We start from the raw sequence: 27,180 nt of genomic DNA, 5'->3' as shown, positions 1-27,180 counted from the left end.
CAAAGGCCAATGGGCTTTACTATGCAATCATAACAATTTTAATAATTTCAATAATAACTATTGACATCTAAACCATTTACAAAGTAAACATATAAAAATATATCTATATAAAATATCTTTAGAACTGGCTGAACGTTTTAGCTTCTCGCATCATTAACAGTATTTGGAACTCTTACTTCTAAACCATCTAGACTTTCCGTTAATATAATTTGACAACCTAATCGGGAAGTATCTGTTAGGTCATAAGCTAAGTCCAGCATGTCTAGCTCCTCATCGGTTGCTTTTTTTGGAAGGGCATCAAAGTCTTCTTGCTTAAGAATAAGGTGGCAAGTCGAACATGTCAAGGTGCCTTCGCATGCTCCAAAACCGTCTATATCTATGTTATTATTTAATACGACATCTAATAGGTTATCGCCAACCTTTCCCTTGGCTTTTATCTTATCTCCATTAGCTTTTATGAACGTAACTTCTATTCTGAAATTAAAAAAAAAACATCAATTAAAATTATCTACCTACAGTATTTAAATTAAACGCATTCTTACATTATATTATGTAAATTTGATAAAGTTTGGTTGATATCATCAACTTAATTTACTTTGTAATAATTTTAGTATTAATGTATTAAAAATCATAATCTTTTGCATTTGAACAAATTTCATACAATAAATAAATTAAATTTAAATAAAGTTAAATTTTCTATTAGTGGCATGTCCACTTCTAAATAGAAATTTTTGAAAATACAAGTTTAAAAAAAGAATTTTGTTAAAATCTTAATAAACTTACGTGCATAGAAATCGGCCCACTTAAAAATTTGGTCATTTTTGATGTCTCATATTTCCTAAACCTAATTCTTTAACAACAGCACTGTAATAATATTGTTGCTAAACAGGTAAATTTTTATTGTATACCGGGTTTTTTTTTTTTTGTAAGCATTTATTAACAATCAGAATTACATATTCTATAAGCTAATTTGATAACAAGTACAATAACATATATCAATGTATTATTGTACACTAAAATGGCGTTATGAGGTACATCACCCAGCGGTTTCACCTCAGTTTCAGCGAAGATCTATGGGCCATAATCTTCGCAATCTTCTGTTGTTTAGTGGCTGTAGTAATGGTAATATTAATTGGTTGGGGTGGTCTTCCAATTTCTCGTGATGTCTGTTGGCTCTTTCTTGAATTACTGTGCTGACTAATTGTATACCGGGTGTACCAATTTTTTTCTCAAAGTTCACATCACCCTGTGGAATATTCTAGTATTTATAAAATATTGAAATTAAAACCCAACTATAGCCTCAGGTTTTCTTAACATTCTGTGTACTTTAACAACTAGACATGTTCTTCATCAATACACGGTGTTTCTAAATAAGTGCGGCAAACTTTAAGTGGCAATTCTGCATGAAAAAATAATGACAGTTGGCTTTATAAACGTATGTCCGCAAATGTTTCGTTTCCGAGATACGGGATGTTAAATTTTTTCTTACAAACTGACGATTTATTTTACTGCTTTAAAACCGGTTGAGATATGCCAATGAAATTTGGTGGGTTTTAAGACGTAGTTATTGTGGATTTTTTGACATCAAATTAAGAATTTTATACATATTCACCATTAGAGTGCATACGGGTAATATGATCGGTCATATTACACGTATGCGCGCTAATGGTGAATATTAAATTCTTAATTGTATGTCAAAAAATGTGCAATATCCACGTCTTAAAACCCACCAAATTTCATTGACATAACACAGTTTGATTGGTACACCCGGTATATAATAAACGTTTACAACAATATTATTACAGTGGTATTGCTAAAGAACCAGGCTATAACATGTTCAAAAAATCACTTAAATCGGTCAACAGGTTTAGGAAATATGAGACATCAAAAATGACCAAATTTTTAAGTGGGCCGATTTCTATGCACGTATGTTTAGTCTTAATTGTCTATTAATTATGTACCGACAGTAGAAAGGAAATACTATGTTAAAGAGGTTTTATTGTTTTATATGATCAATGGGCTCCAAACATGAAAAAAATTTTAAGAAACACGGTGTCAGAGGATGGCAAGAAACTCGAATTGAATAAAAACGAAACTGAATATTTTCATTTTTGTTATATACCATACTCTGTATTTATTAGAGTACAAAATGACAGCGTTTCATATTGGTCTGCGATGCATTGTTCAATATTTTCCTTGCGTCGCCCGTTGGTACGGAGTACCTGGGCTAAGACATTACTTGATTCATTGACTCATTGTCGACATTCATTTCACTCATTTCATCGTTTCCCGTTAGATGTCAGTCTAACCATACTCCGGTGTAAATATTTTAATATTTTTACTAAAAGGGAAGTTCCCTAGGTTGGCTGTATACCATATAGTTAAAAAACTCTAACATGAAGTAAAACCAAATTCTATGTAATTGGTATATTTATTAAAATTTAAAAAAATCCCAATGGATTGAGTAAAATATGTAGTTTCAGAACGTTTTCAGACCTATCGGTCCATCATCAGTGAATCTACAATAAAATAAGTAATCCCACTATTAAAATTGAAAGATGGTTGAAATTTTGAAAGTTAAAAAATGTGGTTATGATTACTTACTTGAATACTTGCTAAATAGCCCCAGAACCAAACAATGGTTGAATATATAATTCGATTTACATTATGTCAAAGTAATATTGAACAGGATAAACGCCGATGTTAAAAGATATAATCTCCGGGAACATGGTGAAACCCTACCAGGAAACTTAAACAACCATCTTAGGCCAACGTTTACTACCAAGTGTCAAAAGTTTGTAAGGAACTGTTTGGAGTGACATTGACAGTAGAGAAAAAGGTAGTCGATTTTTAAAGGTTTTTAACAAAAGGTCATGATCCAAAACATTGATAATATGATAAGATTTTAATATCTGAAAATGTCTGACATTTAAATCTATTGTTTTTTGAAAAGAAAATAATTGTGTTTTACAAATTTTTTTTTGAATATAAAATTATTTTAATTTGACTGTATGTATACTATAAAATTAAATTGATCAAATTGATTAAAAAGGAAGTATGAGCTGCTATTAATAATGATAAACAAAAAGATAAAAACAGATGATGGTGAGAGAGGAGAAAGAATAAATTTTAAATTGGAATATTATTATACAAAGGAATTGACAGGTTGGCAAAGTTATTTATATCTATATTGTATTGGTGGTTGTATATAACGCCGATGTTAAAAGATATAACCTCCGGGAACATGTGAAACCCTACCAGGAAACTTAAACAACCATCTTAGGCCAACGTTGACTACCAAGTGTCAAAAGTTTGTAGGGAACTGTTTGGAGTGACATTGACAGTAGAGAAAAAGGTAGTCGATTTTCAAAGGTTTTTAACAAAAGGTCATGATCCAAAACATTGATAATATGATAAGATTTTAATATCTGAAAATGTCTGACATTTAAATCTATTATTTTTTGAAAAGAAAATTGTGTTTTACAAAATTTTTTTTTAATATAAAATTATTTTAATTTGACTGTATACTATAAAATTAAATTGATCAAATTGATTAAAAAGGAAGTATGAACTGCTATTGATAATGATAAACAAAAAGATAAAAACAGATGATGGTGAGAGAGGAGAAAGAATAAATTTTAAATTGGAATATTATTATACAAAGGAATTAACAGGTTGGCAAAGTTATTTATATCTATATTGTATTGGTGGTTGTATATAACGCCGATGTTAAAAGATATAACCTCCGGGAACATGTGAAACCCTACCAGGAAACTTAAACAACCATCTTAGGCCAACGTTGACTACCAAGTGTCAAAAGTTTGTAGGGAACTGTTTGGAGTGACATTGACAGTAGAGAAAAAGGTGGTCGATTTTCAAAGGTTTTTAACAAAAGGTCATGATCCAAAACATTGATAATATGATAAGATTTTAATATCTGAAAATGTCTGACATTTAAATCTATTGTTTTTTGAAAAGAAAATAATTGTGTTTTACAAATTTTTTTTTGAATATAAAATTATTTTAATTTGACTGTATGTATACTATAAAATTAAATTGATCAAATTGATTAAAAAGGAAGTATGAGCTGCTATTAATAATGATATACAAAAAGATAAAAACAGATGATGGTGAGAGAGGAGAAAGAATAAATTTTAAATTGGAATATTATTATACAAAGGAATTAACAGGTTGGCAAAGTTATTTATATCTATATTGTATTGGTGGTTGTATATGTAAAAGGAAAATTATTTTTATTTAAATGTAAATGGAAATTGTTAAAATAATGGATTGGAGTTAGGGTACAGTCAATATAATAGCTTTGATTGAAATATTGATATCCAATACCTCAATCAACGATAATAGTATGAAATATGTAAATGAAGAGGATTGTAATTATCATGTGATATTTTTAAAAATTTGAGAGGATTCTTGTGACAAAGTGGGGGTATGTGAAATTGAAGATAAAGAAATGTATGATTATAGCTGAGTCCAGTTGATACAAAAATGAAATTAAAATGAAATTAATATTGAAAATGTACTGAAAAAATAAAATTAGTAAAACCAAAGTATTAAGAAAACGAATATTGATATAATTTAATTGTAATAGTAATTGGTCTGAATGTGAGAACTGAAATTAAGTAATGAAATGTTAATTGGAGAGGTAAAATATAATTAAAAACAGTCAAAGACAAAAAAGTAGAGGACTGTGGTGTAAGGTAGAAGGACAAGTATAATAAGGGAAAGAGAGGGATTGGGGAGAGGGATATAATAGAGGAGAGGGGAGAGGGATATAATAAGGGAAAGAGAGAAAATCACGAGTTGTTCTTTTTACAAAACCCAACATTTTCATTGATGTTTGAATAACATTGATGATGTGAGTATTGAAACAAAGAGAATTTTCCAGTGTAATCCCCAAGTCCTTGATTTCATTTACAGTGTTGAGCAATTGGCCGCCATCAATGTAATACATAGTTTGATAATATTGGGTGGTGAGTATGGTTAAAGTTAATTACATGACATTTGCTGGAATTAAGGTTCATACCGTTAAGTGAGGTTCTTCTTCTTCTTTAAGTGCCATCTCCGCGGCGGAGGTCGGCAATCATCATAGCTATTCGTATTTTACAGATGGCTGCTCTGAAAAGTTCATTTGATGTACATCCGTACCACTCTATCAGGTTGCGCAGCCACGATATTCTGCGTCTCCCTATGCTTCTCTTTCCTTGAATCTTTCCCTGCATAATCAATTGGAGCAAGCTGTATCTCTCTCCACGTGTAATATGTCCGAGATATTCCAATTTTCTTGTTTTGATGGTATTTAGGATTTCCATTTCTTTATTCATCCTTCTCAGAACCTCTTTGTTTGTAACGTGTTCTGTCCACGATATTTTCAGAATTCTTCTGTACACCCACAGCTCGAATGATTCTAGTTTTTTCATTGATGCAGCATTCAAGGTCCAAGCTTCCATTGCATAAAACAGAGTCGAGAAAACGTAGCACCTAGCCAACCTAACTCTTAGCTCCAACTTCAAATCTCTTGTGCAGAGCACTTTCCTCATTTTGTTAAAATTTGCTCTAGCCTTTTCTATCCTGATTTTGATTTCCTGTAAGTAATCTCCTGTGGAGTTGATCATTGTTCCAAGGTATGCATATTGATCGACTCGTTCGATATTGGATCCGTTTATGACGAGATTTTCGTTATTTCTTTGAGTTTTCGATATTCTCATAAACTTTGTCTTCTTGACATTCATTGTTAGCCCGTATTCTTCTCCAAACTCTGCTATTCTGGTCAACAGCCTCTGAAGATCCTCAATATTTTCAGCTAAGATGACAGTGTCATCCGCATATCTAATGTTGTTAATGGGAACTCCATTTACCTTTATTCCAGCTGTTTCACCCTCAAGAGCTTTTTTCAAGATCTCTTCCGAGTAGGCATTAAAAAGAACCGGCGACAACACGCATCCCTGTCTCACTCTAAGTGAGACCGTGTCCGCACTAAGTGAGGTTAGTCAGTTCCAATTGCAATATGGCAGCATCATAATGATTTTTTATAACTCTAAAGCACTTCAAGTCATCAGCAAATAGCAAGGCGTTACAATCGTGAAAACAGTTGATAATAGAGAGTTATTGCCAACGTCTTTTAAGTCGACCTGTAATAAAAGATCCTTTATTTTGACATATAAGCATGCGCAGTATTGCGTCTTTTATTTTTGTCTTTTAATAAAATACAGGCCGCCTGTATTTAAGGAAAATTAGAGGACACCTTTATTTTAATAAAAGTTCCTTTATTTTGACATAACGTGTCAAAAATGTGAAGAAAGGTGTAACTTCACTTGTATTTTGAATTTATCTTGTCGCTTCTTTGGATTGATAATTTATGTAGGTATTGTGGGATTGATATTTGATTAAACTTTCATCATTAAAGTTGTATGTTGGGTTTTATTTATTAAAAACAACTCTAAGTAATATTCTGAGATATAGATTATTGATGTTTTGACCCAGACGAATATAGAAAAGAACATTTTATTGAAGCTTGAGTTATTACAAGAAGTTGTAAAAAGGAATATTACGTAAATAATTTTAAATTGTTACTAATTACAATGATCAGACTTAAAATATCAGTAACTCATTTATTAAACTCAATATATTTTACATTTTTCTATAGAAATAAATATTTATTGAAGATATAAGAGATTGAAGATATAAGATCAATAAATTTTAATGAAAGTTAGGATTTGTTAAAATTCTAGATTCAAAATAGAGTTCTATTCAACAGATATATAACAACAGGTTAACAAAATAAAACAAAGGTTCAAGTATTTATTTTTGAAAATTTAATCTTTTATAGATTAAAATCTATAAAGTTTTTAATCAAAAGTATTAATACACTTTCATTTTCATGCCATCTTCTTCTTTTGGTTCTTATCCGTTTCGAATGTTGGAAATCATATAGCAATCGTAACCTTGCTAGCTGCGATTCGAAACAGTTCCATTGATATATTCTCCCTCTACCGCAGGTCTTCGCTTACCTTTGACTGTACCTTGCAATATGTACTGCAGCAGGGAGTAACGGTGCTGATTTATCATATGTGTCCCAGATACTGCAGTTTTATGCGTTTAATGGTAAACACAATCTCCAATTCCTTCTTCATTCCTCCTTGTTCGTGATCCATTTCATGCCATCAGTATTTGTTTATTTAAACATTGCCAAAAAAATTAATAAAAACCAGCATAAAGCTTAATTCTTCTATTATCTATTTGTATATTGGGAAGTTTATCTGACAGATTAGAGGTCTTTTCATTTTCAGATAACTAATTATTGGGAAGTTTATATAACAGTATCCTTAGTATCTGTCTTTTCAGCTCCGGATAACTAGTTAACGGGAAGTTTTTCTCTGTCAGATATCTATTAGTATCTAATCTGTCAGATAAACTTCCTGATAACTAGTTATCCAGAGGTGAAAAGAAAGAAAGAGAGGGCCATAATGGATAACAGATCAAACGCCAATAGCATGTATGTACATATTTATAAATTTATTATTTAAAACCTGCTAATGATCATAAAATACTTAAAATCAGTCACCAATATAATATTTATATTTATTTATAAATTTATTAACAAACTGCAGTCCAATAAAAATAAAATTAGTTTAAGCGCTAGCTTTAAATGTCGAACAATAATTTTAAACACACACACAATTTAGTCGCATTAGATTAGCTCCTGGTTGAAAATGTACTGCCACAGCTTCTATATCAATATCAACAGCACACTCATTTGCCAGTATTTCAACGTTTTCTCTATTATGTACTACTGCAATATGTAAAACTGAACAAGCTGATATTATTCTTTGAATAAAAGGTAACTTGCATCTCATTACATATGGTAAAATGGGAAATCTCTTCACAATACCAAATGTTCTTTCAATAACAATTCTTGAAGGAATTTGTGATGGATTATAAAAACACAACTTCTGTCTGAAAATTCTGGAATGGTGTCATTCGGTAGTTGTAGTTGAGGAATGGATATTCACTATTCCCTAATAATATATTCTCCAGAAATTCCCCATTACATATACCCATAATGCAAAAGTATTTAAAAACTCCTAAAATAGTATTTCCAATTTATTGCACTTCCATATTATTGAACGATGAGTATTATGGGATATATTATGTTGTTCTCTAAACATCTTTAAATGACAAAATAATTAAATTTAACGTTTTACTCTTCAATTATCTTATTTTAATTTATATCGACAAATGGAATTTTATAGGTTATTTTTATATTTACAAAAATATTTCATGTCATTTGTCAAAATAAAAGATTCTTTAACTGCGTTTGCAATACCACTCTTTTAGACCCGTCCTGTATTTGTCCTTTATTAAAGTATCCTGTAATAAAGGATCCTTTATTTGCCGGTGGCAATAACTCTCTCTATCATTAATAAATAGTTTAAAAGTTTAAAATTAGAAATCAACCTCGATGGATGTAATTAGCTAGCAATTGCTCCTAAAAAACTGTTGTTTTACAAGTAAATATCAACAATTTATTATTAAAGTTATATCAAATAAGCTGAACTAGTACAAGGCATTTGAAGATCATCTTTCTTTTTTGGAAAAACAATTTGTTTGTAAATTGCAATAACTGCAATGCAAAGTTTGTACCTTTAGTTTTTCTTTTTTAAACAAAAACTTGAAGCAATTAGGACAAATTGATAGTGACAGATAAGTAATTACCATATACCAGTGAAGTGACTTACTATCTTTATTAAAGGGTTTATGGTTGACATTCTGTTGAATATTCAAATATGGGCAAATGCTTGTTATGCAAGAAAGATGCTGCAGAGGATAAGACTTCTTTCAAGTGTGATGGATGTAAGAGGGCTCTACATATTAATTGTGCCAGTATAACAGCTACAGAAGTAAGATGTCTTCAATTGGCAGCAGATACTAGGAAATTAAAATATTTCTGTGAGGATTGTGAGCAAGGTTTACTGTTAGTACCAATTTTGAAGTCTATGGTTGAAGATCTAAAGATTGAGGTAGAGAAACTTAAGTGTGCCAATGAAAAATCCTTACACGAAAGGGATAATCAGATTTGTGATCTAAGGAAGACTAAATCATCTTGGAGGAGATTACTAACTCAGTGAGCTTTATTAGTGGACTGTTTAGCATAGGGTGAATTTAAAATAGAATAAAAAAAATAACAGTAAAAAAACCAGACCTTAAAGTAAATTGTAATAAAAATATTTCCTACCTTGTCATTTCTCGTTGCACAAGCTGGAGCAGGCCTGCTATTTTTCGTACTGCTATTGCTGAGTAGTATAAAGTATAAATCACTCGCGAGGACTATATTGAGTTTCTATACACTTTTCGGAATGATTGTAAGTGACTGTTAACCAAGAGAGTTGGTTGGCGAATTGTCTTTTTAAAATGAGGCGAGTAGGCAGGTAATTACATACAAAAAACTTTAAGGTTTTTACTTGAAAATAATGATAAAAATTAATACATACTCACTGAATTAGGTATTGGCCTACTCGTATATACGGGGTGTCCCATAATATTGAAAAGAAAATGAATTAAAATATTCTTTACAAAAACAAGAAAATTAAAAATTGTTATTCCTACTTATGTGGACGAACCACAACCGCCCACCACAATACGCAGTATTGTTACGGCTCAAAAGGCAAAGGACATAATTTTACTATAGAGCGTTTATATATACCACTATTAGTTTTCACTGTGGCCACTCTAACTATACCATCAGATCCAGGATGAACCTCAATTATACGGCCCAAAGGCCATTGTAGCGGGGGAATATTATTTTGGCGGATTACCACTAAGGTACCTAGTTGGACGTTTGGAGACGGAGAATTCCATTTAGCCCTTTGATGAAGAGTTTGGAGGTACTCCTTAGACCACCGTTCCCAAATCTGTTGGTGCAACTTATTTAATAATTGCCAACGATTCAACCGATTGTGCGGAACATCGAGCAACGTTTCTTCGGGCGAAGCACTCAAAGGCTCCATGGTCAAAAAATGTCCTGGAGTTAACGCACTAAGATCGTTTGGGTCTGAACTTAACGGGCATATTGGCCTCGAATTCATGATGGCCTCAATTTGAGAAAAAATAGTATATAACTCTTCAAAAGTTAGTACTTGTTCTCCAATTGTGCGAATTAAATGACCCTTTACCGTCTTAATATTAGATTCCCATAAACCTCCAAAGTGTGGAGAAGAAGGGGGAATGAGATGCCATTGAATAGATTCATGAGAAGCAGCTTGTGATGCCAATCTGTTAAGTTCTGCTCTGGCTCCAACAAAGTTAGTGCCATTGTCACTATAAACATGTTGACATCGGCCTCTACGACTGACAAATCGCTTAAACGCAGCTAAAAACGCGTCAGTGGATAAATCAGATACGAGCTCTAAATGAAGAGCTTTTGTTGAGAAACAAATAAAAAGCGACAAATACGCTTTAAGAGTTTGAGACTTTCGAAGTTTGGAAGCTCTTATAGGAAAAGGGCCCGCAAAATCAACTCCAACATTACTGAAAGGTTTTAGTTGAGATATTCGAGCTAGCGGTAGATTTCCCATTAACGGAACTGGGGACAAAGGATTCACCTTAAAACATTTAACACATTTAGACAGTACTCTACGAATGGCTCGTTTGGAAGATATAATCCAAAAACGCTGAGAAATTAGGTATTGAACAGTTTGAAGCCCGGCGTGTAGATATTGCAGATGAGTAGATTCAATAATCATATCAGTTAATTTACAACTGTTAGGAAGTAATGCCGGAAATTTGCGATCATACGAAATGGGCGCATTAGCTAGGCGACTACCTACACGTAGAATTCCCTTTGCATCGATAAAAGGTGAAAGCTTTCTTAAATTTTTTGGAAGCAGCTGTTTATCTTGGATAAAATTTATTAAAGTATTAAAAAAGATCTGCTGTGTTCGTTTAACAAAAACCAGTAAGGAGTTATGTTGCTCCAATAAACTTAAACAACCTATTTCCAGATTACCATATCGGTTTTTGGTTACATAATGGAAAAAACGAATAATGTAACACAAACATCGAACACACCTATTTAAAGACGAATGACGATCCAATAAAATATCTAAAAAATTATTGGGAATTTCAGCAATCAATGCGACAGTCCGCACTTCCAAATTTACATTAGTAGACTCCTTTGAATTAAGTTCAAAGAACGTTAGCGGATCAGATTGTAAGAAGGTTGGCCCCGCCCACCATTTGGAACAGTTAATTAACTCAGAGGGTAAGCAACCCCTTGAACCAATGTCAGCAGGATTTTCTTCAGAAGGAACATAGTGCCAACATGAAGAAGTTACTCGTTCCTGCACATAAGCTACTCTATTGCTCACAAAAGTTTTCCACTGATGAGGGGAAGATTGTAACCAACGTAATGTAACAGCAGAATCAGAATAACAGTATATTTCCTTGATTTCTACTTTATCTTTAATAACAGAAGAAACAAAGGAGACTAGTCGAGCCACTAAAACCGCAGCAGACAATTCTAATCTTGGAATAGTAAGTCCCTTATTAATGGGTGCGACCTTAGATTTAGCTATAACAAAAGAAACAAAAGGTTGGCCTGAAGGTGATAAGCATCGAAAGTACAAGACAGCGCAGTAACCTTTCTCGCTAGCGTCACCAAAACAGTGAACTTCTAAGCGTAAAATATCGTCAATTAATAAACGACGAGGTAAATTTAATTTACTCAAATATGCTACATCATCAATGTATTTTTTCCACAAACGGATAATTTCTTTTGATGGAGCATCATCCCAACCAATCTTTTGAGTCCATATTCTTTGAATAAGGTGTTTAATTAGAAATGTTATTGGAGATAAAAATCCAAGAGGATCAAATATTTTTGCTAAATTGGACAAAAGATGACGTTTTGTACAAGAAGAGTCTAAAACTTGAACTTTAAAAGCAAATGTATCCGAAGAAGCGTCCCATTCCAACCCTAATACTTTAAGTGTTTTGGACGAAATATCATCATTAAATGTAAGAGGTTTTATTGCTAAATCTGATACAGCTAATCCTTTCAATAAATCGGGTACATTACTGGACCATTTTTTCAACTCAAAACCTCCTTTGGCAAGTAAGGCAATAAGTTCGTCTCTTAGTGCTAAGGCATTTTCGAAACTAGGACAGGAAGAAACGATATCATCAACGTAGGTTCCAGTTTTAAGTGCCTCGGCTGCTAGAGGAAACGAATCCCCGTCATCATTAGCCAACTGATGTAGACATCTAATAGCAAGATAAGGAGAACAAGAGAGACCATAAACAACTCTGTTGATACGAAGATCTCGAACAGGTTCAGAATTATTAGAACGCCAAAGTACTCTTTGATAATCTGTTTGAGTAGGATTAATTAAAATTTGCCTATACATTTTAGAAATATCGGCCGTAATTACATAACCATGCAATCGAAAATTAATCAAAATTGTACAGATGTCAGTCTGAAGCTTAGGACCAGTGAATAATTTGTCATTGAGTGAGGGTTGATTTGGAAGATGCCCGGAACCATTAAAAACGACCCTTAATTTACTTGTTAGACTTTCAGGTCTTAAAACACAATGATGCGATAAATAGTAAACATAAGGTGAATCGAAGTTATTCAATGGGACAGGTTCCATGTGACCGAGCTCAACAAATTCCTTCATAAAGGTGCGGTATTGGTCATAAAGTTCAGGAGATTTTTGAAGCCTTCTTTCTAATGAATAAAACCTACTAAGAGCAAGTGATCTAATATTAGGAAAGACAGGATTTTCTTCCTTAAAAGGTAGATCTACTACAAAGCGTCCTGATTGTTCACGCTTATAAGTATTCATAAACATATTTTCCACTTTAGCGTCATCAGGAGCTAAGCAAAAAACTTCAGGGACTGCTTCTAATTCCCAGAATTTCTTTATTTGCTGATCCAAAGAAACCGTATCTTCAACTTGGCAAAATAAAGAAGTAAGAGTAGGTGCCTTTGAAATATTTACTTTTCCCATAAGCACATAGCCAAATATAGTATTAATTGCATCAGGTTGATCTTGATTGCCGTAAATACGTCCATCCAAAAGAATTGTAGAGAATACATCAGCTCCTAAAAGAATGTCGATGGATCCTCTACGAAAGAAGTTATCATCTGCTAACTTTAAATTAGCAATATGGGGCCAAGTATTAACTTCTAAATTACATAAAGGCTGATCCTCACATATTTTTGTCAAGACTAACGCATCGGTTGTCAAAATAGGAGAAGATTTACGTACTGGTTTAAAAGAAATGGTAACCCCACCTAAATTAGTGGTCGACTGCATAGAACCTAATCCTTGGATGTTAGCTGAAGTTTTCATGGGACGTAAACCTAAACGCCTAAGGGTCTTTTGACAGATGAAGGACGTCATGCTTCCCGAATCTAACAGACACCTAACAGGTTGGTAGTTACCGTGACCATCAAGCACCTCAATACATGCAGTGGAAAGCAAAGTACTTTTATCAGCGGAAGAAAAACACACAGAAACGGATGATCCAGTCGTTGAATTTAAAGTGGATGCCGCCGAATCTTGAACATTCTCTTCTTTCTTAGAAGAGGAGAAGCAAAGGAGTGTATGATGTTTTTTATGGCACGAGTGACAAGTCCATGTAGATTTGCATAGGCTAGAACGATGTGATCCAAGACAGTTAATACACATCTTGTTCTTTTTTATTAATTGAAATCGATCTACAGGAGATTTTGCCAAAAAAACGGAGCATTTATAAATGGCATGGGTATCATTAGTTTTACAGATAGAACATTTTGGTTCAGGTTCTGTTTGAGCAAGCAATGATGTAGATTTGGAAGAATTAGGTTTTTTAGAAAAGTTAGATTTTGGTTTAGTGTGAAAATCAATATTATCTAAAGCGAGACAACTTTGATTTAAAAAATCAATCAGTTTTTTATAGCTTGGGATGGTTGAATTATTATGAAAAAGCTCAAAACGTGTTACTAATGAAACAGTTAATCGTTTTAAAATCATTTGAACAAGTATAAAATCCCAATGTACTGTGGGTAGTCCTAGCTTATTTAGAGATGCCACATTTTTCGAAAATGTATCTAACAACTTGCGTAGTTCTTTTGGATCTTCTGAAGTCAGTTGTGGTGAACTTTCAAGGTTATTCCATAAATTGGCAGCGATTACCCTAACATTATTAAACCTTTCACAAAGCAGATCATAGGCAATTGGATAATTGTTTGCTGTGATGTCAATATGATCCACAGCATCGCGCGCTGCACCCTTTAAACACGATAGTAACAAATTAAATTTGTCAATTGGTTGTAAGTAAGTAAGAGTATGAACGCGAGCATCAAACTGATCTATAAAACTTCTAAATTCAGTTATTTTTCCACTGAAAGATGGCAATTCCGGTTTCGGTAAATTAAAATAATTTATAGGTAAAGGATTTTGAGACTGTGAAGTTGATGTAGTTTGCTGACTTGATGTTGAAGATTTTCTAAAGGCTTGCACGTATGTTAATTTAATTTTATAATATAATTTGTCAAAATTACTACGGCAATCATCTTCGACTTTAAATAGCGCGTCCTCATTATCTTGCTCAGAAACTAACATAATTATTTTATTATGAAGATCATAAAAATTGTCACGAATTTGTTCCAATCCTTCATACATAACTTCCAAAACCGGGTAAAAATTCTTATCGTCAGCAGCTACCTTTAAAGCAACAGCATGAATTTCAGTCATTTGTTGCACTTCAACTTGTCTTAAAGATTGATATTTTTTAATTTTATCTGCCATTTTGTAAATTTAAATGTAGAATTAATAAATTTAGAAAAATATGAAATTAGCGTTAGGAAATAAAATAGGTTCACCACACGAAAATTAATAAAATACAACCGAACTTTGTGCTAATAAAATAGAAAACTATGTCCTCTGCTATTTGAATATTTATAGACAAAAAATAATTATAAAACATAAACCCTTTAAATAAAAATTACTGTGTAAAATAAACACACAGTTTCATCTATAATAGAGTCAACCTGTATAATAATTATTATAACAAAATTTGTCTATTGGCCGACGTTGACAATTTAATAATAATTACTTTTACATTAATGTGTTCCTTTTTTACTTAAAAAACAACATTAACTGAGGTATAGGTACCACTAACGATCGGCACAAACAAAAAACCAATGTACTAATTGATACGTGATTTTAATTTTGTAAAGAATATTTTATCGCCTTATGTTAAAGAATAACAAAAAATAAAGTCAAAGGAAATGCGGTTAAATAACCTGAATTTGATTCTGATCTTTGTAAATTAGCAAAGTATGACAATAAAATCAAACAATTCAGGTTTAAAAGAAACTTTCCCCGACTATATTACCCTCTTAGAAAAATGAAAAATGCAAGAAAAAAATATAGAAAATGGATCTATCAGGCTCGTAACGGATCAATAAATCATCTTGGAGGAGATTACTAACTCAGTGAGCTTTATTAGTGGACTGTTTAGCATAGGGTGAATTTAAAATAGAATAAAAAAAATAACAGTAAAAAAACCAGACCTTAAAGTAAATTGTAATAAAAATATTTCCTACCTTGTCATTTCTCGTTGCACAAGCTGGAGCAGGCCTGCTATTTTTCGTACTGCTATTGCTGAGTAGTATAAAGTATAAATCACTCGCGAGGACTATATTGAGTTTCTATACACTTTTCGGAATGATTGTAAGTGACTGTTAACCAAGAGAGTTGGTTGGCGAATTGTCTTTTTAAAATGAGGCGAGTAGGCAGGTAATTACATACAAAAAACTTTAAGGTTTTTACTTGAAAATAATGATAAAAATTAATACATACTCACTGAATTAGGTATTGGCCTACTCGTATATACGGGGTGTCCCATAATATTGAAAAGAAAATGAATTAAAATATTCTTTACAAAAACAAGAAAATTAAAAATTGTTATTCCTACTTATGTGGACGAACCAAAGACTATTGATGAACTGAAATGCAACTCCAATGTGCCAGGTTTGCCATTTGAGGAAATGTTCATAGAAATAAATGATAGAATTGTAAAATCTAACAATATTATGTTATTCAATGTTCCCGAATTGAATTCTGAGAATATTGAAGATAGGATAAAACAAGACAGAGCCAAAGTCGAGAAAATTATGAAACAAATGGGAAAAGATAAAGCGTTGGAGGATTTAGTGAAAGTTGTTCGGGTAGGAAAGAACACGGGTAGTAAGTCTCGTCCACCTAGAGCTATTTTTTCCAATAATGGTGTTGTTAAGGACATTTTAAGGAACAATAAAAGACTACAGAACACAACAATCAAAATAAATAGTGATCAAACAAATATGCAAAGGGATATGTTCAGTAAAGCTTGGAAAGAATTAAAAGACAGACAAAATAAAGGAGAAAAAGACATTGCCATAAAATACAGAAATGGTGTACCAAAAATTGAATCATTCAAGAACGAAGGAAAAAACTAATTTCATCCCCATTACAAATTTATTTTCAGAACGTCGGAGGACTTCGTACAAAAATTCAAGATCTGATTAGTTCTATTTTATGTTCTGATTATGACATTTTTATATTTGTTGAAAGTTGGTTACACGAGGATATTTTAGATAGTGAAATTAAAATACCTTCATATAGAACTTTTAATGTGATCATGATAATAGTTATAAGTCAAGAGGAGGATTATATAATTGTTGTTAAAGGCTACATTAAGGTAACTGTGCTGAAACCCTTGTACAAATCTATTGAACAACTTTTTCTTTTATGCTCATTTGGTAAAGAAAATTTTATAATTGGAGGGGTATATATTCCACCAAAGTCCGTAGAACAAATATATGAACAACACTGTTTATCAGTCGAAGATATATCCCAAAGGTATAATCATCATAAGACATATATATTCGGAGACAACCTTCCGGAAGCTTCATGGGATAACAATGAATCAGGTGTCTTGGTGAATTGTCCTCAAGGTTCACATGCATTGTACTTAGCTGAGTTTTATGGGTTCTTGAATTTTTTCCAGATGATTAATACAGTAGAACCCCGATTATCCGTGCTCCTCGGGACCGGACGTTGGCACGGATAATTGAAAAGCACGAATAATCCGAACATTTATGTCTTATTGTAATACATATATGTACGTATATCCATACATATATACCTACCATAAAAAGACAACAGAACAAATAAATCTTTCATTATGAGTCTCCCTCTCGGCTTATAGAGTTTCCGTCGAGTGATTTACAGTGACGCTATTTTGATAAAACCTCAAAAATGCAATTTAAGTAATACAAAATCATAGCACGGATAATCCGCAGCACGGATAATCCGCACACTGATAATCGGGGCTCTACTGTATTCCAAATGAAAGAAATGTGTCTTTAGACTTAATATTTACAAATGTTTGTGATTTACAAGTAGCAAAAGCTTCAAATCCGATTTTTAAAAATAGTTATCATCACATAAGTTACACTTACAATATTAGTTTGTGTGAATGTCAAGGCAAGTCATTAGAATATACCGAATTTTATCATGATTTTGTAAACGCAGACTATGAAGGTCTCAATAACTATCTTTCAATGATACCTTGGGAAGACCATTTGAATTTGTCAAATGTTGATGATGCTTTAACAGAATTTTACAACATACTTAATATGTCACTATCATTGTTTGTACCGGTGAAAAGATTTAGAACTTCTAGTTATCCAAAATGGTTTGATGCCAATTTGCGTTATTTAGTCGTACAGAAAAAAATTGCTCATAAAAATTATTTAGCTTCCTGTAATCAAGAGGATTATGTGATTTTCTCAGAACTTAGGAGATTGTGTAAGGATCTATCAAATCAATGTTATAACAGTTATCTGAATCAAGTAAATCATAATTTATGCAGTAATCCTAAGTACTTTTGGCAGTTTGTAAACAGTAAGAGAGCATCAAATGATTTACCAAACAGTATGTACTATGGTAATGCTATAGCAACAAACAGACAACAGATTGCAAACTGTTTCCGTCAATTTTTTTCAACAGTTTATTCGCCACAATCAAATATTAATAACTTGGAAGTAAAGGGAAACAACAATCTTTTTATACCTAATTTTTCAATATCAGTGAAAGATATTTTCAACAACATTTTATCCCTACCCAATAAGTTAAGCGGTGGTCCAGATGGTATTCCCGATTACTTTCTAAAGAACTGTATATATTCACTAACTAATCCTTTATATCTTCTTTTTGAGTCATCATTAAAGACATCAGTTTTCCCAACTTTATGGAAGCACTCTTATATCTGCCCAATTTTTAAATCAGGTAATAAACAAGACATAACAAATTATCGAAGCGTTTGTAAACAATCCTCTATACCAAAACTTTTTGGTAGACTAATGCACGATCAATTAAAATTTTATTGTAAAGAGCGTCTAATACACAATCAACATGGATTTTCTCAGAATAAATCAACGGTAACAAATTTAGTACTCTTTGAACAAAAAATATTAAATGCGTTGGAGAATAAAAGTCAGATGGATACTATTTATACTGACTTCTCCAAGGCATTTGACAGAGTCGATCATAACATCTTATTGGGAAAATTAAATGCTTTTGGCTTCAGTCATCAATCCTTACAATGGTTCAATAGCTTTTTAAGAGATCGCACACAGCAGGTGAGAATAGGTTGTTTTAATTCAAATATAATTCATGTGACATCAGGAGTACCCCAAGGAGCTCACTGTTCACCTTTGTTATTTAATATATTTGTGAACGATATATCAGAATGTTTTAGAAATTGCGATTTCCTGATGTTTGCAGATGATTTGAAATTATTTAAATCCGTAGATTCAAATGTTGATGTAACATTAATTCAAGAAGATTTAGACCGGTTGAGTATTTGGTGTGAGAATAATATTTTGCATTTAAATGCTAAATGCTGTTATAATATGATACTTCTTACACAATTAATGAAAATGAATTGTCTTATGTTAAAACAATAAAAGGGAGTCACATTTGATGAGCAGTTGCGTTTTGTGCAACATATAAATAATGTAACAGTAAATGCATTAAAATCTTTGGGCTTTATCATTCGCAACTGTCTGAGACTATCTGTATGGGCTTTAAGAACGGTATATTATGCTTTGGTTGTATCTAAAGTGGAATATGCATCTATTGTATGGTCTCCACAATACCAAGCTCATTCTACTACGCTGGAGAGATTGCAGAATAAATTTTTGAGATATTGTGCATACAAATTAAACATACGCATTACTAATCATGATTATACCTATATTTTAAAAACACTCAACATGAATTTATTAAAAACTCGACGAGATAACTCTGATTTGGTATTTGTGTTTAAATTAATAAATGGTTTAATTTGTTGCTCTGAACTTCTCCAATCTATTAATTTATATGTTCCCTCCAGAAGTCTCAGACATGTTGATTTGTTTTATATACCTTTTCATCGAACAAACTATGGTATGCATTCGCCCATTGAGCGAACACTAAAAATTATAAACGAGAATAACTTGGAAATGTTTGGTGTCTCCTTGGCTGCTTTTAAGAATCGGATTAAAAGAGCTTGACAGGTACTTTTTTGTTTATTTTAACTGATTTGTGTAATAGATGTAATATGTGTAATGGATAACTATTAATATTTAGTTTTTGTTTAATGTGTAATTAAGATTTATTTTACTCTACTCAGAGATTGATTTTATACTGTATGTTTTGTAATGGGGGTAATACTGTATTTATATACTCCCGTATATAAATAAATAAATAAATAAATATTGTTTTCACCCAATTTTGAAAAAATGTGAAAACTTTGAATTATCCACGTCCGTCTGTCTGTAATCACAACTCCTCCGTCAATATACCAGCTAGAATGACAAATGAGGTGTCAAATGAAAGCTTATAATCCAAGGATGGTACTAAAGGTCAGATATTTGACCTAGGATGTCTGTCCGTCGGTCTGTCCGATCGCGAATATAACTCATCCGTCATTATACCAGGTAGAATGACAAATGAGGTGTCAAATGCAAGCTTATAATCCAAGGATGGTACTAAAGGTGAGATATTTGAACTAGGCTGTCTGTACATCGGTCCGTCCGACCGTGAATATAACTCCTCCGTCATTATACCAGGTAGAATGACAAATGAGGTGTCAAATGAAAGCATATAATCCAAGGATGGTACTAAATGTGAGATATTTGACCTAGGCTGTCTGTCCGTCGGTCCGTCTGACCGCAAATATAACTCCTCTGTCATTATACCAGGTAGAATGACAAATGAGGTGTCAAATGAAAGCTTGTAATGCAAGGATGGTACTAAATTTGACCTAGGCTGTCTGTCCGTCCGACTGCGAATATAACTCCTCCGTCACTATACCAGGTAGAATAACAATTGAGGTGTCGAATGAAAGTTTATAATCCAAGGATGGTACTAAATGTGCGAAATTTGACCTAGGCCTTCCGGTTTTAGAAATGCGACCAGAAGTACTGTTTTAAAGTCACCGGAATAGTACACGTGATATATTATTCGACGCTACTTCGCAAGAAGAGAACAAATATATACTTCCGGTTTCATGACTGTCTGTTCATTTGTCTTTCCGTCCGCGAATACAACTCCTTCATTATTAATACAGATAAAATGACAAATGAGGTGTCGAATGAAAGCTTATAACCCAAGGATGGTATTAAAGATAAGAAATTTGACATGAACAGTATGAACAAACTGTTCTTAAGTCACCAAAATAGTATAAGCGATATATCATTCGACGTGCCTTAGCAAGATGAGAAAAAATTTTGGTTTTGGTTTTTATATCATTTTCAGTTAAAAAGTTCCAACCAGAAGCGCTATTATAACACATCAATCGAAGCGTATTGAAAAGTTGAATTTTAATCGTTAGTTCCTGTTTTGAAGTTATTTCTGTTTAAACAATGATGATCCAAAGTTTAGTCAAAATGACTCAAAATTAGTCAAATCGTATATAGATCGACAAAAAGTTACACGAATCGTTCAAATATCAACTTCCAGTTCTACTTTCGATTACTTTGGGTGAAAACCTAGGACTTACGAAGTCCAATTACTTGTATTAAAGAGTAATGGATCCAAATGGGACCCCTGTGGTACATCTGACTTAACTGAAAAAGTTTGTGAATAAACATGGTTCACACGGACCTGTTGAAATCTTTCAGTTAAATAGAGATAGTGCAAACACTCCTGACCATGGAGCTGCGTGAAGGCGGACATTTTCATGTTGCATACCACAGTGGATTTCGCATGGCAGTGGGGACTAAACCAAATTTTGTCTACCGCGCTGTGGTCACTAGTGTTTGCACTATCTCTAACTCTGTAACCACTGCAACAAAGGTCCACTTATGCCATAGGAGCTAAGCTTTCGAATCAGGAGTTCATAATTTACTCTGTCAAAGGCTTTGGAAAAGTCAGTATAAATTGAATCAACTTGAAATCCCTCTTCCAAGGCTTCAGACAGAAAATCAACTTCAGATCAAGTTTCTAAGAAAAAAAGACCCAAATATAATAGGGGTTAACAAAAACACTTTATAAATTTATCTAGTTATCACAGTTTGTATTTTAATATATTTCTAACAAAAATGTATAGGTAATCTCTTTAAAGTAACAACTTATGCGGAGTTATGCTCATAATCATATCCATAAAATTTTAAAATGCCTCTCCTCTAAAATCGTCTTTTTTGACTGAAGCCAACCTTCTTGCGAAGTGGTGATATGTAAAATACATATATAGAATTCACCCTAATAGACCCTAGTGCATTTACCTCTTTAAATTGTAGCAGTTTTTTCAAATTTGCGGTCCATTGACCATATGAAAGAATAAAACATAGTAAGTAGTTAGATGGGACAGTGGGGCTATGAACAAAATAATTAAGGCTAAAGAAATATCATATATATAATATAGCTCAACAGACCTTAAAGGCCCATGGCTTGGAATTTCTCCACGGTTTTTCTCCATTTTCTCCTGTCCATGGCCGCAGTTCTTCAATTTGATATCCCGATTGTTTGCAGGTCTTCCTTACATGCTTCTAGCCACTTTTTCCTGGGTCGTCCTCTTCTCCTCTTTCCTTCCCCTCTCAGCAGCGAGTCCTTTGCCCACCTTCCGTCAGCCATTCTCGCAAGATGACTTAACCAACTTAGTCTCTTTGTTCTGACCATCTGGCTTATTTCTGGTTTCCGGTACAGCTCTCTGATCTCTGCATTTGTTCGTCTCCTCCAAATGTCTTCATCGTTTTTTACTCCCCCGAATATCTTCCTTAGAACACTCCGCTCCCAGATGTTCAGCATATTTTCTTGGTTTTTGTTCATGACCCATGTTTCGCTCCCGTAAAGAACTGTGGGCTGGATCACTGTTCGATAAAGTCTTAATTTTGCCTCTCTGGAGATGTTTTTGGCTCTTAGTAGTTTGTCTAGGGCTCCGACTGTCTTTCTTCCTCTCGAGATTCTTTTTTCGATTTCCTGGCTTTCTTCCCTTTTACTTGTTAGCGTTACTCCTAGATACTCAAACTCCGTCACCTTTTTGAAGCAATACTCTTTATTCTCATTGTTTGTGGTAGTTTTCAGTTGTGTGTCTTCATTTGAGGTCTGTCCCATTTCCATATACTTTGTTTTTTGCTCATTAATTCTCAGTCCATACTGCTTAGCCTTTACTTCAAAGAGTTTGAAAATCCTCAGCAGTTCCCTTTCCGTTCTTGCCATTAGCACTATATCGTCCGCAAAGGCCAGAACCTGGTTTCTGTTGTCAAAGATCATAACTTTCGTTCGTATTCCACTCTCTCTCTCAATATTGCCTCCAACAAGAAATTGAAAAGTACTGTGGACAGCGGATCTCCCTGCTTTAATCCCCTTTTAACTTCAAATTTTCCTGATAGGCTTCCTTCTATCCTTACTCTGTTGTCGGTCTTCACTAAGGTCATTTTTACGAGTCTGATCATCTTTTCCGGAATTCCAAGTACTCTTAGGGCCTGGTACAAACGCCTTCTTATCACAGAATCGTAAGCTTGTTTGAAATCTATAAAGAGGAGGTTTAACTTTAACTGTTGCTCGTATGAATGTACTGCTTTGAATCATTTTCAATACGAATATTTGATCAATGGTGCATCTGCCCTTTTTGAATCCTCCCTGGTATTCACCCACCTGCTCGTTTAAGTGCCTTTCCAGCCTGCTTCTTACGACTCTGGCGAGTACCTTATATGTTACGTCTAGGAGAGTGATACCCCTATAGTTTTCACACACTGCTCTATCTCCCTTCTTATGAATGGGACATACTATGGCCTCTCTCCATACTTCCGGCATTTCCTCTCGCTCCCAGATTTTCGTCAACAGGCTACATATTCGCGTTATAAGTGCTTCTCCCCCATGCTTGATTAATTCTGCAGTAATACCATTGCTGCCTGCACTTTTGTTGTTTTTCATACTATGTATGATTTCTCTTATTTATTCCATGGTTGGAGTCTCTACTGTTTCCGCCGGGCCTCTGACTTCCTCTACCATTTCCTCTCGCTCCTCATCACTCCCATCAGGTTCTTCATTAAGTAGCTCTCTAAAATGCTCCTCCCATCTACTTAGCTTCCCCTGCTTATCTCCTATTAGGTGCCCTTCCTTGCTCTTGTAGTAGTTCTGTTTTCTTACACATTGGTCACTGCTCCTTTTCGCCTCCTGGTAGAAGTTTCTTACATTTTTATTAATATAATGCTCTTCAATCTCTTGAAGCTTTTTATCCATATGCTCCCTTTTCTTACTCCTACACACTTTCTTCGCGTTTCTTCTCGCCGCTTCATATTCATTCCTGTTTTCTTCAAAAGAAATATCATATAAGACAGAAATAGGAGCATGTATACAAAATGATAATTAGACCTACAATCTGTAGGTACTGGGCTGAGACGTGGATTATGAATAAAACCATACAGAATAAAATACGAAGCCTGGGAAAGAAAGATAGTTTGCAGAATATTTGGTGGAAAAGTAGTTGAGGGAGAATGGAGAAGACAAACGAATCAAGAAGTTTACCAACTGTATCTGCTGATATCAAAAACAGTCTAGAGAGAATGCAGAAGGCAGACAAGTCAACAATATATTGGTTGGAGAGCCACCGAAGGGCAAAAAAAGAGAGGAAGACCAAGAAGGAAAAAGGAAATGGAGAGATGCAGTAATTAGGCTATTGATTATGTACTATAGAAAGGAACTACAACGTTAACGGGGTTACAAACATGTCTAGATAAAAGTTCTTCCTGGTTAAATTTCCTATCTAAATATAACTTTTTAAAGTCAAAGATACGTTTTTTTACAAAAATATATTCAAAAGAAAAAGCACAAAGAAACCCAAAAGAAAGAAATTTTGTTTTTTGTCTCATAACTTTTGTCCACGGGGATATAGGTATAGACATTGCTTCACAGAAAAAAAACTTACATATTTTCTCTTTAAAATGATGTTTAGTAGAGGTCATTAGGATTTACAGTTTTCGAAATATGATTTTTCAAAATTCGCCACTCACAGCAATTTTGGGCAATTTTCCTTGTTATTTCGCAAATATTGTTCTGTAACTTTTTTCTACGCAACTTTAGGCATATGCAATGGTACATGTAAGAGAAATAGAAATCAATTACCTTTAAAATGTTCTACTGTATAATGTTGTACGACTTCTTTTAAAGAGGTTATCTTTTTCAAGATTTTATACTTTTAACGAGTTTTTATATTCTTTACAATTATTTTTTAAATTTCCCATTCTAACTTTTTTTTCTACATTTAGGTATATATTATATAATAAAAAAGAAAGCTTATTCTGTTTACTTTAAAATGGTCTATTATAAAAAATTCTAGGATTTTTTTTAATAAGATATGCTTTTTCAAAATGTAATAAGTACTTTCAACGATTTTTGATTTATGATTGAATCTTATTTTTTATAGGTAATACTTTAGATCCACTTGACTCGGCCGGGCAAACTTCAAAATATGGATTAATTCCAATATTTACTGTCAAAGCTCCTGCACCACAAGCTTTGCTTGAAAAAATAGCATGTAAATGTACCAAAGGATGTACAAAAATCTGCGGTTGTAGGAAGATAGGAATTAGTTGTTCAATATTCTGCAAAGGGTGCATGTACATGGGTACTAATTGTGGGAACTCTAAGATAACTGAGGTGTTAGAGGAAGATATTGAAGCTAATGCTAACGAGCAGATGGACTTTGGTTTTGAAAATTTTTTAAATTTCAACGTTTAAATAATTTTAACTAAAGTGATGTTTTCTAAGACTAATGTTTATGTAATTTTTTTAAAAGAAATAATTTTAAATAATACAGGTAAAAAAATATCAAAGAATCACTCTGTTTCCATTATTTAAATATAGATGGTACACCATTTTAAAGAACAGAATGTAAGCCCTCTTTATTGAGCAATATATAGTATATTCATGTACAAGAAAAAAAAGTTATAATGAGAAATTTAAAATATAATCCTAGAATTTTTTGTAATACACCATTTTAAAGTAAACAAAATAAGCTTTTTTTATTATATAATATAATATATAATATAATATTATATTATATATAATATATTATATAATAATATTATTTTATTTTTATATTATATTATAAAAAATCGTTTAAATGTATAAAACTTTGAAAAATCATAATCTCTTTAAAAAAAGTCGTACAACGTCATACAGCAGACCATTTTATAGGTAATTGATTTCTATTCCTATTACGTTTACCATTGCATATACCTAAAGTTACGTAGAAAAAAGTTACAGAACAATATTTGCGAAATAACAAGGAAAATTGCCCAAAATTGCTGTGAGTGGCGAATTTTGAAAAATCATATTTCGAAAACTATAAATCCTAATTACCTCTACTAAACAGAATTTTAAAGAAGAAATATGTAGGTTTTTTTTCTGTAAAGCAATGTCTATACCCATATCCTCGTGGACAAAAGTTATGGGACAAAAAAGAAAATTTCGTTCTTTTGGGTTTCTTTGTGCTTCTTCTTTTGAATATATTTTTGTAAAAAAAAGTATCATTGACTTTAAAAAGTGATATTTAGATAAGAAATTTAACCAGGAACAATTTTTATGTAGGTATGTTTGTACCAAAAGTGCATAGAACTCACCCCAATGTAACCTGTGCCCAGGGACTAATTCACCCATTTCTCAAAAACGCACCCCTTCAAATGGTAGCACTCCGCGGTTTTTTCATATATAGATGTCCATTGACCATATGAAATAATAAAACTCCGTTAACGTTGTAGTTCCCTTTAGCTATCTTATTTTGAATATAATCAATAGCCTAAATGGAAGACGTCAGTGAGTTGGGAATCAGAGATTCAGCTAAACATACATACAACATGGTACAGTCGAACCCGCTTATTGAAATAGCCTTTGTGCCAAGCAAAAGTATTCCTATAACTGGGATATTCTAATAACAGATCATTGGTTGCTACTATAAATCTTTGGTGACCTCAAATTTCTATTCCTTAAACCAGGATATTCCTTTAAGAGGTATTCTAATAAGCAGGTTCGACTGTATTTCCGTTTAGCCCTCCTTTTTTGGACATTGTAAATGTAATTGACAAATTGTAAATGAAATTTCTTTGGACAATTTTGAGATACACTAGTCAATCTAAAGGAGACATTATAATAATTAGATATAACACATCCCTGCAAAATATACTAGAATTGTTGAGTAATTTATGCAGAAACATAATAGAAATGTGTACTTACTGTTTTTTACTTAATTCTGGTTGTCCTACAGATAACAGCCTTATATTGTTTACCATTACATGCCTATTTAAATACCTTGGCAAGATCGCACTTTTCCTTAAAAACGCATTAAGAGCCATTTGGGGAATTGTAGTTTATTTTACCCAATTATACCAAATCTCAAACAATCAGGTAAAACATAATAACACTATTGTTATGTAACTATATTTGTAAATTATGTCGCTGTATGTTGTAACCACAAAATAAAAGTAAAATTACTTAATGACTCTCACAAAATTAACTTTCTCTTACTTTGACTTTGAAGATTCGCGGAGATAAACTAAAATGACGAACGTTGCATGCTTTTCTATTTATAATTTATTTTGATTTAATTTTAATGACATCAGACATCACATCACGTATATGT

General features: G+C 32.8%; 1 protein-coding gene across 1 annotated transcript; it reads right to left on the bottom strand.

Moving 5' to 3' along the window:
* On the bottom strand, nt 1-27,180 carry LOC114335016 (adrenodoxin-like protein 2, mitochondrial). The gene is made up of 2 exons (XM_028285170.2): nt 26,775-27,180; nt 1-474 (listed from the first exon to the last, which is right to left on the bottom strand). The coding sequence occupies exons 1-2, from the start codon at nt 26,891-26,893 to the stop codon at nt 138-140; spliced, it is 456 nt and encodes a 151-aa protein (XP_028140971.1). The 5' UTR covers nt 26,894-27,180; the 3' UTR covers nt 1-137.

The sequence above is a fragment of the Diabrotica virgifera genome, chromosome 5, assembly GCF_917563875.1.
Source record: "Diabrotica virgifera virgifera chromosome 5, PGI_DIABVI_V3a".
NCBI classification, from domain to species: Eukaryota; Metazoa; Arthropoda; class Insecta; order Coleoptera; family Chrysomelidae; genus Diabrotica; species Diabrotica virgifera.
Note: the sequence above shows the minus strand (reverse complement) of the source record. Positions and strands in the feature narration are given on the sequence as shown.